Source organism: Poecilia formosa, unplaced genomic scaffold (genome assembly GCF_000485575.1).
Source record: "Poecilia formosa unplaced genomic scaffold, Poecilia_formosa-5.1.2 Scaffold46, whole genome shotgun sequence".
In the NCBI taxonomy this organism is placed as follows: Eukaryota; Metazoa; Chordata; class Actinopteri; order Cyprinodontiformes; family Poeciliidae; genus Poecilia; species Poecilia formosa.
Window position 1 is genome coordinate 2,637,270 of NW_006799985.1, and position 14,993 is coordinate 2,652,262.

Sequence of the window (14,993 nt, forward strand, 5' to 3'; positions counted from 1 at the left end):
CGTAGGGCACCTTGCAAAAGTATTCATTCTGCTTGAGCTTTTTCATAGTTTGTTGACAAATCAACAAAAAGTAGTGCATGAGTTATGAAAGTTGAAGAAAAAGGATAGATTGTTTCACAGTAATTTTCGAATAAAAGGTTTAAATTGTGCTTTGAACATGTAGTAAAACCTTTTTACTGTTAAACTTCTGAGTAAAATCCAGCTCTAGCAATTGCCTTCAGAAGTTATATAGTAAGGATTTTTGTGTATTTTGTTCACATTGTGAATTTAAGTGCTCTGTGAAGGCCTCAAATGTTTGATAGAGAACATCAGTGAACAATCAACACCGTGAAGTGAAAGAAACACACCAGACAGTTCAGGGACTAGACTGTGGGGAAGTTTTACGCAGCTCTGAACAAGAACCTGGCCTAACAAAACATGGCCTCCAACCTAAACCGACACGCTGGGGAAAAAAGAGCATTAGCAGCATGACACAAATCTGGCCTTTATGGAAGTGTGGCAATATGAAACCCTGTGCTGAAATAAAAAAACAAAAAACAAATTAGGTCCTTGGCTACAAGCAATATTCAGGACACAGCAAGCATGAAAATTTGGTCATATAGGCCTAAAACTTAACTTTTTTAACCTACATGCAATACATCATCTGTGAAGGAAACCTAACACTGCTCATCAAATGAAAAACACAATTCCCACAGTGAAGCTGGTCAGAGCTGATGGGAAGACTAAACTAAGTAAAAAACTATCTTGAAAGAAAACTTTAGAAGCAGCAAAAGACAAATGAAAAAGTTAATTTGCAGAAGGACAATCACGTGAAACACACAGCCAGTGAAATGATTTGGGTTAAATCATATAAAGGGACAAATACAGTCAAAACAAACAAACTAGCACAACAATAGGAACTAAGATGCAGCCCTGGGAAGGCCTCATGGATCTCTCACTCTCAGATAAAATTAGCCAATTCGCACTTAGATAATACCCTTATGTTTTTGATAGTCATAAGTGAATTAATCAATGGGCATATTATCTTGAGATATGCTTGTTTTTTTGTTTTTTTTAGAAAAAAAAATACAGTATATATGCATTTTTTTCCACATACTGCAAAATATTAAAGTACAAATATAAAGGACACACTTTGACATTAAACTGCTTTGCAGTTTCTGGTAAAATGGTCAACACAGTCATATCTCTATCAAACAAATTGTTTTTCCCTGTTGTATTAAATTTGAAATGTTTATTATAACATTTTTTTTTAAATCTGCAATAAAGAGTGAAATTTACTTCATTGTTTATATTATCAACAAATGGTTAGAGAGAGTAAAATGAGTATCTATTTGAAAAGTAAATCCTTCTCCAGTTCTAGAGCACTGAACTCTTACTTAGACCTATGGACTATATAACACAAAATTCCCAACCAGTCAGGGAGCTGCAATATTCCAATTAATCCTACCAGTGCCTTGGCATTAGACAGAGCATTCATCTTCTTCACATCTTTTACATTATGCATCTCCTATTTCACTGTGTTGTGAAACGAAATGGCTACTAGCAAGAACCTATGAACAGGACTGAGTGAAAGTGGCAGGAAGAGGAAGAAGAGTTTATTAGAAATGACACTGTTGATCTTCATCGTGAGTCATTTGACTGGTGGGAAGCGGGCAAGGAGTGGGGAGGAGCAGAGGGCTGGAGCATCACCTGGGCCTCAACAGATGTGACACCTCCTGTACCTGCCAGGCCCCATTAGATGCAGCTGTTCTAAAAATAAAGAACCAGTAATTTTGTAGTGAAATTGTCTCATTTTCCGTTTCTATAATGTTCTAATAAAAACTCATATCCACCACTTGGCAGCACAAATTAACTTCTCCATAGACTGTGATTGTTCCAAAAGTGTCAGTGTATATTCCTGTAGTTTTGTCTCCCGCAAAATGATTTCGCCAGCCCACAAGCAGAGGCTAATACTGCCGCTCTCCTTTTGGAACGTCAGTGTTTAAGAAACCCCTAGGAGATCTCGACAGCCTGCCATTTTGAACAGGATTCGGCAAAGACTGTCAAGAAAATTAATACCTAGCAGCATTTTTATGCGTTAGTGGAAAGTCTTTCTGATAAAAAGTAAACGGGTGGGAGAGGAGTAAAAAAAAAAAAAAAAACCTTGAACACCACCCATGGTTTCAAAGGTTCATGTTCATGTTCATGTTTTTACCAAGATGTACACATTACAACCTAAATGGGTATAGTGCACCTTTACACGCCTTCTGCACAATGTTAATGTTTTGGGACAAAAGTCTCATCTGAGTCCTGGCCTGAGAGGATGTAATGGCAGCTTTACAAGGCTAATTAACAAGCCATGAGCAAGGTAATGAACTTTCCAAATGCGCTGGCAAACGCAGAAATAAATCACACCCCAGTGAATGCATTAAAGGAAGTGTGAGTGTACTTTGCCGCCTTCCTTTGGGAGAGCTACAGTGAGAAAATGAATTTGGAGCTGGTATCTTTTCATTGCCGGACCTGAGAGAGTCTCAGTTGGCCCTCTGCATGCCCCGGCCAGTATATAGATTGCTATTAATTAGTCCACTTTGCACCTGCCTCCTAAGAAGCTCGTATAGTATTTTCCATGTTCCCTCTTGTCTCCAGTGGCGATTCATAAGCTTTAAATTGCCATTTTATGAATATGAATAAATAGTCTGTAGTACACCCCCAGCAAAAAAAAAAAAAAAAAAAAGATTTGATGACTTCAAACAGGACCAATAAGTATTCTATCAAAAGTGGGGAAATAAAGGACTCTTTTCTGAAGTAGAGTCATGTATTTGCATTAAGAGGGGTGAGGACCTTCCTATGGAGCTCACTGAGGATACAGAAGCAAGACGAAATTCATTGAGTCGAATGTTTGACCTCTTCGTGCTTAGCTCGCATTGAGGAGGGCTCATTTTATCCCTCAAACAGAGCTTAAACGCAGAGCTGGAGAACATTTGAGCTTTATAGCACTTTTGTCCTCCGCGCTGAAGAGACCTTTGTAATCTGCTCTTCAAACAATAACACTTCTTTAAAACAATAATGTCTGAGCATGTGGTTAAAGCCTGGCTCGAGTCTTTTAAACTCAAACTCCATTAAAGAATCGATGTTTAGATGGGTGTATTCTATTATATGTCTTTTCAAAGTAATATGACATTGATATTATACACATACATCAGGTTTCCTGTCAACAAATACTTTTATATTATCCATAAAAATGATAAAGTGTGCCACAATGCCTAGAGAATGTTGATGATGAAACTGTAGATTTTTATTTTCAGGCAGCAGCCAATACACATCCATGGGCACTGTCATCTATACGTCTCCTTCTGCCTCTTTCCACCCCCACTTTCTATTCTCCAGACTGAAGGTGGAGGCAATTGTGTGGAAAATGGTTCCGTGTCAGTCTTCAGCCATGTCCAAACTGAGGTGTCATGTGGACACCCCCATTTTATGAATGCAAATAAAAAGGGAGATCAAAAAAGTTATCAAAACACTACTGACATCTGACAATTGCTTGTCTCAGGAAGCCTTTTCATTTCAGCACCCGGTATATTAAAAATTAATGGATTTTGCACAGACGCCATATGCTGTCAAGATTGATGCTTCTCTCAATGGAATAAAGTGCTACTTGTGTTGTAGACTACAGTATATGCATATAGATTGTTCTTTTATTTTGCTTTCTTTTCCTTTTGTTTCTCTTTTGCTCTCTTTTTGCTTTCTTTTTAATTTTGTTAGGAAACTTTTCCTTTTTCGGTCTCCTCAAGGAAAGAATCAGTTGCTCTAAAGCAAATTCTAAAAAAAAAATAGCTTCAGCTGCTGCTTGCCAATAATGGGTATATTCTCTTTAAAGAGCAATTCTGCTGCCCCATCGTCACAGTAAATATTTACTTCCTTTTTTTCACATAGTTCTATCAGTTATTGGCCTCAGGCAGGATAGTCGGGAAGCTTGGTTGCAGCAAGTGTTCACAAAGCACGGACAGCTGCATCCAATGATAGAAAATGCATACTAGACCGCTGGGTACATTTCAAATGTGGAGTAATGTTCTAGGCAGCACAACAAAGATATTATGCTTCTGAAAGACTCATTAGAATACCCAATGCCGGTACGCTGCTGCCTGGGAGGCCTGCCACAAGTCAAAGTCAAGCTCACACACATGCACACAATGTGCACGCACACAAGTGGTAGCACTTAATTCTAGTGAGAAAAGCATCAATCTTTTGTGTGCAACCTGCGGCTTCTGACCCACAGGTCGCAGACCCCTGATGTAGGACATTCCTATAAAAAGTAAATCTTTTCTCCAAAGTTATTTGGAGATGCAATGTTCTCAAAATCTCCCTAATGACCCATTTGTTTTAAATAAAATTTAGTCTTGGTTTACTGGCCTGTTTTGACCTCCGGCCTGTTTCTGGGGGTCAAAAAACTGTTTGACCCCCGGAAAACCTCAGCAGATAGGCATTTGGGAGCCCTCTTGAAATTGTAGCTATATTAATAAATATCTGAGTATCTGCTGTGGACGTTTATAATTTAAGGCCGACTTAGTTAGTTCACTAGTTAACACACTTACACAACCAGATTGCTGTACTAAGCTGTTGAAAATCGTTTTATGTCTGTTTATTGCACAGAATATTTGCCATAATAAAGTCAGCATCTCAAAATTTCCTTCAAAAGGTGTACACTCGTGAAAGCCACTGTATTTTGTAAAATGACTTTTAACAAGGGGTTGACAAACACAGTCAAATTCAAAAATCCTGATTCCTTTGCTATCCCATTTCAAATTAGCTTTTTTCCTTCTTCTGTAAATTCTCTAAACTCATAGCTACTTAGTGACTTGTATGCACCAGATGAATTCTGTAGCACTAAATGAGGCTTTATCACTTGTGCTTCACAAATTTCTTCCATCTTTGCACTATAAACCGTTACACAATATTACAAGCTGTTAGACTTCTCAAAATATTTTATCACACAGCAGAAGCTTGTGCCACAACTCTGTGGGGCTCTATAATAAACCATGTCTGAGGGGGAAAAAGAACAACATTAAAATTATGGTCTAATTATTGATGATCTTCGATGATCTTAAGAAGAGTCTTAAGAAGTGGGTGGGACCAAATTCATACCCAAGACTGAATTTGGACATTACCCAAGAAATCGGTGTTTTAACATTAAAAACAGAGAAATATCAAATAGTATTGTTACAAGAAGTATGCTGTATTTTCTTTCTTCATTTTGACAGCCACAAAATCCATTCAGTGAGCGTGTCACATCTGTTAACACAAACTTGTAATTAGATTAGCCAGAGAAGAACAAAAATAGACATGATGAAGATCCATAGATAAAGAATAATTAATTGTAATTATATGCATTAAAAATCTACCAAGCATCCTGGAACACATGGGAATTGGATACAAAACAGATTCAAAAGAGAATGCTAATGTTTTTGTTTTTTTTTTTCTCTAAGTTCAACATGTGAGCCTATCAGTGATGCCAATTTGGACCTGGCACACTTATTTTTTGTCTCAAATCCACGTTTACAGAAGTAGCTCAGCATCTCCTTCACATTCAAACAAGAAAGTCATCTTGTTTCAATGTTTTAGACTTAGTCCTGTTGGAAATGTTAGCTGCTGGTGTTTACAGTACATTAGTATCTTTCCTGCACCATTTGCTAGAGGTTACAATTGAGGCTGTGATGCCACCAGCAGAAAGGAACCATGCAAATACAGTCCAATGGGAGGAGGTTTCTACCCTGGAGTCATCACCACATTTTGAACAATTAGTATTTTTTAACCTAAAAAAAAGTGCAGAAATTTAACAGTATAATCTTACTTTTGCACATCCACTTCAGTTTTTTTGTTGTTTTTCTTTAGGGGTCTGGCGGGAGGTTAAGTCCTGTTTGACTGCACATAATATACACAAGTCATGATCAATAAATACACAGAATAAATACAGTTCTGTTTGCTAAATAAAAAGAAAACAGAAATACAAAAAAAAGGGATTTTGTTAAGGCATACTATAATGTTTTCCTTTACCTAGTCAGGTGCTTTTAATCCATAAATCTAAATGGATAAGTTTGTTGTCTGAGCCTAACACATCAGAATTCAGGCAAATGCAAACAAAATTATGAAATTAAACAAATATCTCAAAGGCAAATTTTAATGTAACAAAATGGTTAAACAGCCCTGTCGCAAAATACCCTAGAAAGCTGTTTGAAGTTGGAAATGTGATGTCAAATCCAAATCTGCCTTTGTACTTAGAATATTTATATCCTCTGAAATAATTTTGGAGCAAAGACAGTGATCAAAGGTTCTACATATAGTAAGTTTGGGCATATTTCTGAATGCCGATTAAGTGCAACATGGAACATGGACAAAGTGCCATATACCATAAAACTACAACACAGTCAGCTTACTATAAACCCAACGTTAAACTATAATTAATATTTGACTTCCATCCAACTAACAATCAAATAACGAATAATCTACACTAAAACTCTCTCATGCAATTCTTTAACTGACACTGCCATAAAGAATGGGATTATGTACTATAGTGGAAAAACACTCAGATTGTCACAATTTCTGCTAGATGGATTTTCATACAGAGGGCCAAAACCCAACAGAATCATTTATGTGGCTTAAACCTAAATATTAACTCCTTTCTTCATTACATTTTATTAAACATTTTTATTTTTAAGCAGAACTCAATCATAGAGCTTAAATATTTAAGTGAAAACCTTCAAAACTATTATGGAAGCTCATGCATTCTCTGTCATCATGTCTCTTCTTAACTTGGCAAAAATTGCAGCATAAACAAAAACTTTCAGAGTTCCTCATAATTTTTACACAACTGTGTCCAGAGGCACAGAGGGATCTCTTGGCCTCATTTGCATGTAAAGTGGTGTGCTCGCCTCTTGGGGTGTGAAATGCCCCCAGTCAGCCCCTGCATGCGGCCTGCAAAGTGAGACAGCCAGCAGCCTTCACTCCTCCCAGCCTGCTGAAGGATGGCATGGCAGCACTCTGCGTAGCATCTTAAGGTCCAGCCAATTTCTTCGCTGCCCAACTGAGGTCAACTTTCTGAAGGGCAGTAGGTTGGCAGGGACAAACATGACACTCTCATAAAGACTCCCTTCAACCAGTCAGCCAAAGGACAAGAATGAGCTATTAAAAAGGTTTCCCTCGGGCTGTTGGGTATCACATGTAAACACTGAAATGTTCCTGGTATGAGTGCCAAATCAAATCAAAGAGTGGTTAACTAATAAAACAAGGTAAGAAAACCATACAGACAAATATGCTGAGAGGCGCATTGTGGAAAAAGTCAATCCTGATAGGGATTGCATTTCAGGGCAGTGTTGAAAACATCTTATCAAAGTTAATAAAAACGGAGAGTGTGGCTGGCTGACCCATCATCTTTCTCATCAGTGTGGTCTCCAGTCGCATAGCAGTGGTATGAGGAGTGGGACCTGGCTCCAAGATTGTGTTTAGATAATGGCCATCTCCAATCATAGATAATCTTGCCCCATCTTTTCTTCTCAGACACAGCAGCAGACAAGGTCAGGGGGAAAAAGATTCCTGGCGAGGTGGAGATAGGGATGGGGCGGCTCTGAGATGATTTACTGCTGAGATTCACTCAGCTGCCTCCATCACCCTCCGTTAACTTTCTCATCCTGTCGTCTCTTGCCTTCTCGCTCTTTCTGTCTTTCATCGTTCACTCTTTTGCATTGCTCCGTGGCCCTTGTGCTGAATCCTGACTCCTTTCTGTATCACTCGGTCTACCTTCCCTGTTTGGACTGGGATAAACATTAAGTACAAAAGGCAGCAAGAAAGGAAACTAGGAGAAGCTAGTGAAACAAGAAATGTTTCCTTTTGATCTTTTCTGATTGTTCTGTACAGTAACAAACATGATTTAAGACGCAGGTTCTCCTATGCCCTTAGAGCACCATTCAAAGGACTACTTTAGTAAGTTTCTCTAAGTATCTCTGAGGTGAAATTATAAATAAAAATGCCAGAGTGATACAGAAAAACTGGTAGAAATGGTATTTGTGGGGAAGAGGTCAATTGACTCAAGGGACAGAAATAGATTTAAGAGCTGCAGGGCTTCTCTCCTGTGCTCCATTCTGTCTTGTAAATCCAAGGAGAAAAATGAAGCAAGACGTGAGTCATTGAAATAGACAGCCGGAGAATCAGCCCTGTGATCCACAATGGCAGCCGAGTAGCAGGATTGTGAGCTGCCAGCTCTCCCCTCCATCCTCCCCACCATTTTATGAGCACCGGTTTTACTTCTTATCCTGACACTCCCATATCCCCAGAGAAACGGTGTCTCGCAGGGGCAGAGTGAACAAAAGAGGGGCTACTGGAGCGTCGAAATGGAGTAATGGGCCCTAATACCTGCACAGGCACGTAATCGAGACCCTGCACAGCTTTCCATGACAGATAATTGCTGATGTCTTTGTAGTGATAAATGTGACTCTCTTCTAGAGGTGCAAATGTCCTGGTTCAGCCTCAGGTTTGACAGCCTTGTGGTTCCACTGGGACTGGTGCCTGACTGGTCACCAGCTTTCCAAAGATGAATCCCGATATACTTTTTCTCCCTTAGTCAAACCTCGCTGGGCTGTCTATTTTCTTTTAACCACAAGCCTTCATAGTAAATCTCATTTCATTGTCAGCTGTGACTGTGGTTTACCTCTTCTGCCTTGTCTGCTGACTTCCTGTTGCCATTAACGCTCAATATCTCTGTTGGGGCCTGTCTGCTCGGTCTTATTTCATTCTGCGCTCTGTCCTATCCTGTCCTCCTATATAGAAAGTTCATCTGACAGACTAGCGGGAGTTGTGCCAATGAAAGAACCCTCTGTATTTCATTCACGCTGCCTGTTCATCTCCTTTCTCTTTCTCTCAAAAAAGGGGCAGTAATTGATACTGGGACCCAATCCATCCTCCCCTCGTAAGCCCAGAGATCCAATTTATCTTGGTGAGAATGCTGATTGGCTCTCTCCCAGGCCTTGTCGGTCAGACTTTGCCTGTTTTTAGATGGCCGTTAATTAAAGTGTCGCCATGACAAAAATAAGATCTACATTGGGGTGTGTGTGGCAAAGGAAATGAACCATCTCATTCACACTTGACCACATAAATCAACAAAGTGGCTGAGACTAATATGACCCAGGCAGTCTAAAGCACCATTTTAAAATGAAATCACAGGGCTTACACAGAACGATGCAATAAGATCCAATTCAACCCATGTGAATTTTTAGCTGGTTTAATCCACATTAACCTCAGTTATGTTAGTCACAAAGGGCTTCAGAATGATCAAGTCAATCACAGTGTCAGTCAGACTATAAATACAGGAAGGAGGCCATGCAACAGATTCAGAACAGAGTCAAAGTCGACTTGCATAATTTAACAAGATTGAAGCTTTAAATAACATAGCGGTCCACCACAGTTTTGTTTAATGTGTTTATCAAGAAGTTGCAGTAATCTTACTGCAAACCATCTGTAATAGATGGCCATAGATTACTATGTGATTACCTAAAGTCATCATGTAAACATGCTATTTTTCTACAGACTTTACCGAAATCATACAGCAAATAATGTGTTAACCAAAATAAGGTCTGTAAATGTGGTAAAGATAATTCATTGGTTAATTTAAAAATTATACTATTGCTATATCTTTTCATTTCATTATTCTATACTAGAAATAAAAATCTTAAAACTGTGGTTGACATATGTATTTATTCCCATCAGACACCTCAGTTTACATTCCAGTGCAGCCAGCTGCCTACAGTGCTTACCCAATCAGTAAATAGAGCCCACACGTGTATCTTTTTTTTCTTTCTTTTTTTTCTTTTTGGTACAAATCCAGCTGTTCTGTGAAGGCATCGTGTTTGTTGGAGAACATTGCTGAACAGCACCATATAGACAAGGGAACACACAAGACAGGCCGAGGATAAAGTTGTGGAGAAGTTTAAAGCAGGGTTAGTTTGTAAACAATATGAAATGATTTAAAAAATCTCACAGTGCTCATCCTCAACATCCACATAGCATCGTGGATGCTGTGTCCATCATTGGAAATAGAAAAGGGAACTTAATAGGTTTGCAAAACAGCAAATCTACAACAGCATGACTGTCAACCTAAACAGACAGGTCTACCAAGGACAGTATTAATCAGAAAACAGAGTGGGTGGTCTTTAGAGGACCTGCAGAGATCAATGACTTAAGTCAGTCTCATGAAAATTATTAGTCATACACTTCACAAATCTGGTGAGGCAACATAAAAAAAAATGCTGAAAGTGCCTCAACAAGTCATGTTTCTAGTTTGCAACAAGCCATATAGGGGACACAGTGAACATGAAGATGGTGCTCTCTTGAAACATACTCAAATCTGAATTTTTTTACTTCACATCATTCTAAACATACAATTCCTGTGGTAAAACACGGCACTCGCAGCATCATGCCATTGTGATCCTTTTCTTCAGCAGGGAAAAGAAAGCCTGTCAGAGTTAAGATGGAAGATGCCAATATCAGTGCAATCCCATGTACAACCAGAACTGCAATGGAATAGTTTAGATCAGATCATATTCAGTTGTTACAACAATTTAGTCAAAGTACCCACTTCTGTAACAGTCCTTGATAGCAAGTGAAAAAAAAGTGCTCCGGTCAGATGAGCCCAAAGTGTAAAGTGTCCACATGCAAAACGCTATGCGTCACAGGAAACTACATCATCCTAATGCACGCACGCACGCACACACACATGCACCCACGCACACGCGCACACACACATCATCACAGTGAAACAAGGAGGTAGAAAGCTCATGCTAGTGCTTTTTTTATTCAACAAAGTATGGAACAGGGCAGATCTGGAATGATAACATGTTTGAGGCTGTAAGAAGTCATGGGTAGATGTTGAAATTCTTGCAAGACAAAAAGTCTAAATATGCAATAAGAGTTAAATTTAAGCTTTTATATTAAAGTATTTTCATGTTTTAAAGTTTCCTGGACATAGTTGAAACTTCTAATTGAGAATTTGTGGCAAGGTTTGAAAGATGATTTTTACAGATGCAGTCCCTCCAATCACAGAAAAACAAATTGAAATTCATATGTATAATTTGAAAAATTCAGAAAAAATGGAATGAATACTTTTGCAAGGTACTGTATTTTTTTCTGCCAATATTTTCCACAAGCATAACATATGTCAAACAAGCTTAAATTGAGAATGACAATTGGAATGTTTTTTTTAAGAACATACAATGTTTTAAAAAGAAATTGGTATAATTTATTGTTTTGAAACCTAAACCTCTTAGGTTTACAGTGGTTGTCTGCAATTATACTTTTATTTGCTAGGTAGACCACATACTTATTTTTTATGCACATAAAGAGTAAGCATAGATACACTGAGTACTGATGGTCTGATGGTCACTTAGTTGTGCTAGCACAGTATCTACAGCATCCCTAAATCAATAGTGTCCATAGGAATGCGTTTATACTTTTCAGTGTCTTTGAGTATCTATCCCTCTCTGGAGTAGGCTATGGCTGTAGACATAGCCTTGTGGAGGTCCTGCATTTTTTCTTCTTTTTTTTTTTGCTACATTCTTTTGTTTCTTTTCGCTTTCACTTTGTGTCCCTTTCTGCTTTGCCTCAGAAGTTTTTTCTATGGCTGTGAACTTGAGACAGCTCCTCTGCTGGTGCAGATGGGAAGTCAATAGAAGCAAGTGACCTATATTATGGGGAACTCTACTAACTCCCAGTGTGTGTCTAAGGTGAGAGCAGAATATTAAGGATTGCATGAGTGCTATAGCAGAGTACTTGTGCGTTTGTCTGCAAGTGTTTTTTTTTTTTAGGGGTTGTTCACCAGAGACTAGACGAAGGTTAATTACCTCCCCGTCCTTCGCTGTCGGCTGGCTTCACCTGAATGGGTCGGTTCATCTGGAGAAGCAAAAAGGAAGAGAAAGGAAATTCCAGTTTAACCAAACACAACAGGAGGTAACTACAATATATACAAAGTGCAAAGAAAAAAAAAAAATCAAATGGCAGCGTTTCTGGTGTCAGTGTCCCACATCTGCTCTGCATTGTGTCCTAAGCACAGGAATTAAATGGTGACAATGATGAAAAACAGATAAATCTGGGCAAAGCTCAATGCCAGTGTCTTTAATTAATCCAGGACAAAGTCTCCAGAGAGCCTGAATTCCCCTCACAGTTCAGCAGAATTAGCACTTTTCAATGACAGAGCCAAGCTGGATATCAGATGGCACTTGGAGATTAATATCATTACATCAGCTCCTCCCAGCCTCACTGGGAGTGGTCTTTTCTGACTGGCCCTTGCTCTTCTGTCCACTACTGGGTCCAGACTTACAGTCACCAACTACAGTCTGCTCATCCCTGACCCTCCACAATTTCTTCTGCACTTAGTCTGGCTCGTCTCTCTACGCCCTTCTGCACCTCACACCCATTAAGGCAACGGCATGGTCAGTCTGTTCTACCTGGTGTGGCCATCTTTTTTCTCCCTGGAGCTATTGAGAGTCTAGGTGCAGCACAGCTATAAAACACTTTCTGAAAGGTTAACAGTAGGAAGGAGATCAACAAGCTTTGAGAAAATTTGATGTAGAAGTGAGCCCAAAATGTTTGGAAGCGAACATAAAAAATAAAGCCTCGATAGGTTCTTTCTCGATAGAGTTTCAAGACAAAAACAGTTTTAAAGTTTAGAGTCATACCATAAGATGCAGCTCACAAAGCGTGCCTTCACATATCAAATCTGGCATTGTTTTTCTTTGTACTTCAGGCTTTAGTGAGTCTGTCTTTCTAACTAGACATTTCGACCAGGTTTTCTCCCGGTAACAGTGCCCACTCAGATCAGTCAGCTGCAGGGCAACGTTGTGGATGTTGTGCCTTCAGGCAACACAGCATTTGACAACACTTGACATGAACTGGAAACATGGCAAAAATATAGACCCAGGATGCCAGACATGCATGGACATGGCTATGTACATGGTGACGTATTGCACTACCCTGGCATTACGCATTAACGCTAGAGGAAAGTTTGTCAAGAAAACAAACACATTATCAATGGCTAGTGAAGAAAGATTTGTACAGAAAAAAGGTATTGTGTAGTATTAATATCCGCTGAAAAGTAGGTCATAAATGTATAAATAACTGAGTTGACAACAGAAGGACCAATTCATAACTTTTCAACAGAAAAGTTAATTAAACTTTCTCATGTTGTACACCCCTTCTCACAATTTGATCACCAGTTAAGCCATTCTGATGTTTTTTTTTTTTTTTTTGGTGAATGATTGTCTCCATCTTCAGACAAACAGAGTGAAGACCTGAATGTAAAATGTGCCTTTGTTTGAAGCTACTGTACTGGGGTGTAATGGTTCGTAAAAGTAATGTTTTCTTAATTGTTTGGTTTGTGTCAATAAAAATACAAATTACTTACAAATTTGTATTTTTTCTATTCTTTGGTCAGCAGTGAACATGTAATATTCAATTTCTTAAATCAAGCTAAAACATGCTTTTAAAATGTAACATTCATTGCAAAAAGGAAAATATAAAAACAGCTTCGGTTTTAATTGACATGAAAAATCAGTCACGTTCTGTATTGTGTTCAGTGTGACTACTACGTCTTTACTAATAAAGAAATTATATTTGAAGGAAAACATGAAATTGCACCATAATGACATTATCTTTGTAATACAGAATTGCTTAAATGCTTAAATTATGTCACTTACTGAGCTGAAAGCTATTGGAAAAACATTTAAAAAAAAATACAAATGTGTGTTTACTGTTTCTTTGGAGGGGCTTTTATTATGTCTATTTTCAATAATGCACGGATTATGCTTACATGTAAATCTAAAAAATCTAAAATAAGGTCCGAGGAGGAATTCATAGCAGTCAGACAGAAACGGAGTGAGAATCACAGACTATTGGGGGGGTTACAAGATTTCATGCTTACATTTTTATATGTAGTCATAGCAGTTTGAAGTGGGGGCAGAAAATGAATATTATAAGAGATTTATGACGCTCCCAAAATCCCTGTCCTGTGATCATTCTGCTTCCAGGTCTTAAACGGCAGTGACTGGTCAGAAGGCTTCATTAGTAGCCCCTGAGCCACTGCAGCAACAAGAGTCATTTACTAACCCCAAAGTACACTTGGAGTTGCTAAGCAACAAAGTGGAGGTAGCCAGCAGGCAGACATGGCAGCTAGGTCGTTGGTCTGCAGGCTGTTTGCCAACCAATTGGCAATTCTCTTCCACACTATTTTTTTCTTTACTTGGTCCAAGGAGGTGATAAGGAGGCAAAAAAAAAAACTTAACTCCCACTATCCAGTTTGTCCTACTTTTATGCCCCTTTTTCAAGATTCTGTCGACGTTTTCAGAGCGAATCTACTACAACTTCAGCTTCCTGCCAAATTATGGCGTTGAGCTTTATGCCCAACTGTGCACCTGTAAATAGCACTCACATGCATGCATATGGCTGGAGTACAGATGCTTCTCTGAGCAGCTCCGTAGCCTCCTCTGCAAACATTTTATTGAGCGGACAGCTGGAATGCTTCTAACAAGTGAGGTTGCTGCACAAACATTTTTAAGTTCACTTTACTTTTATCGTCTTTCTCTCTTCCTTTTTTTTTTTTCCTCCGACGTACTGCAACACACACAGAGGCACAAAAGTCTTGGGGCTCAATAACAGCAGGTGGCTTAGGTGACATTTTAATCCCTTATTACTGAGTGCAGGATTAGCCAACAGATCAAGGCAGAGTTAATTATATGAATTCATCAGAGGCTGGGCGAAGAGGCTGCCTGCTTTCCCCTTGGGCCAAGACCTACCACCCACTCTTTGTGTGCACACACACACACACCTATGCACACACACAAACACACACACTGAGGAAAATGACAAGTGACATTCTATTTATGAGACACCAGCTAGCTTCTTATTAGTACTGCATTGACAAGGAGCAGAGACAACATACATCATGGCCTCCAGAGATGCTTTGAGACAAATGACATCAA

At 38.9% G+C, this 14,993-nt stretch overlaps 1 protein-coding gene across 10 annotated transcripts in view; it reads right to left on the reverse strand.

Moving 5' to 3' along the window:
* celf6 (CUGBP Elav-like family member 6) overlaps positions 1–14,993 on the reverse strand; it is a 154,533-nt gene that overhangs the window by 44,789 nt on the left and 94,751 nt on the right. For all 10 annotated transcript variants that reach the window (XR_001662109.1, XM_016671532.1, XM_016671529.1 and 7 more), the window contains exon 3: positions 11,862–11,910. Coding sequence is in view for 9 of the 10 variants with exons in the window: in XM_016671532.1 (XP_016527018.1) it covers positions 11,862–11,910 (49 nt within the window). In the remaining variant the exon portion in view is untranslated. The remainder of the gene's footprint in view (positions 1–11,861; positions 11,911–14,993) is intronic.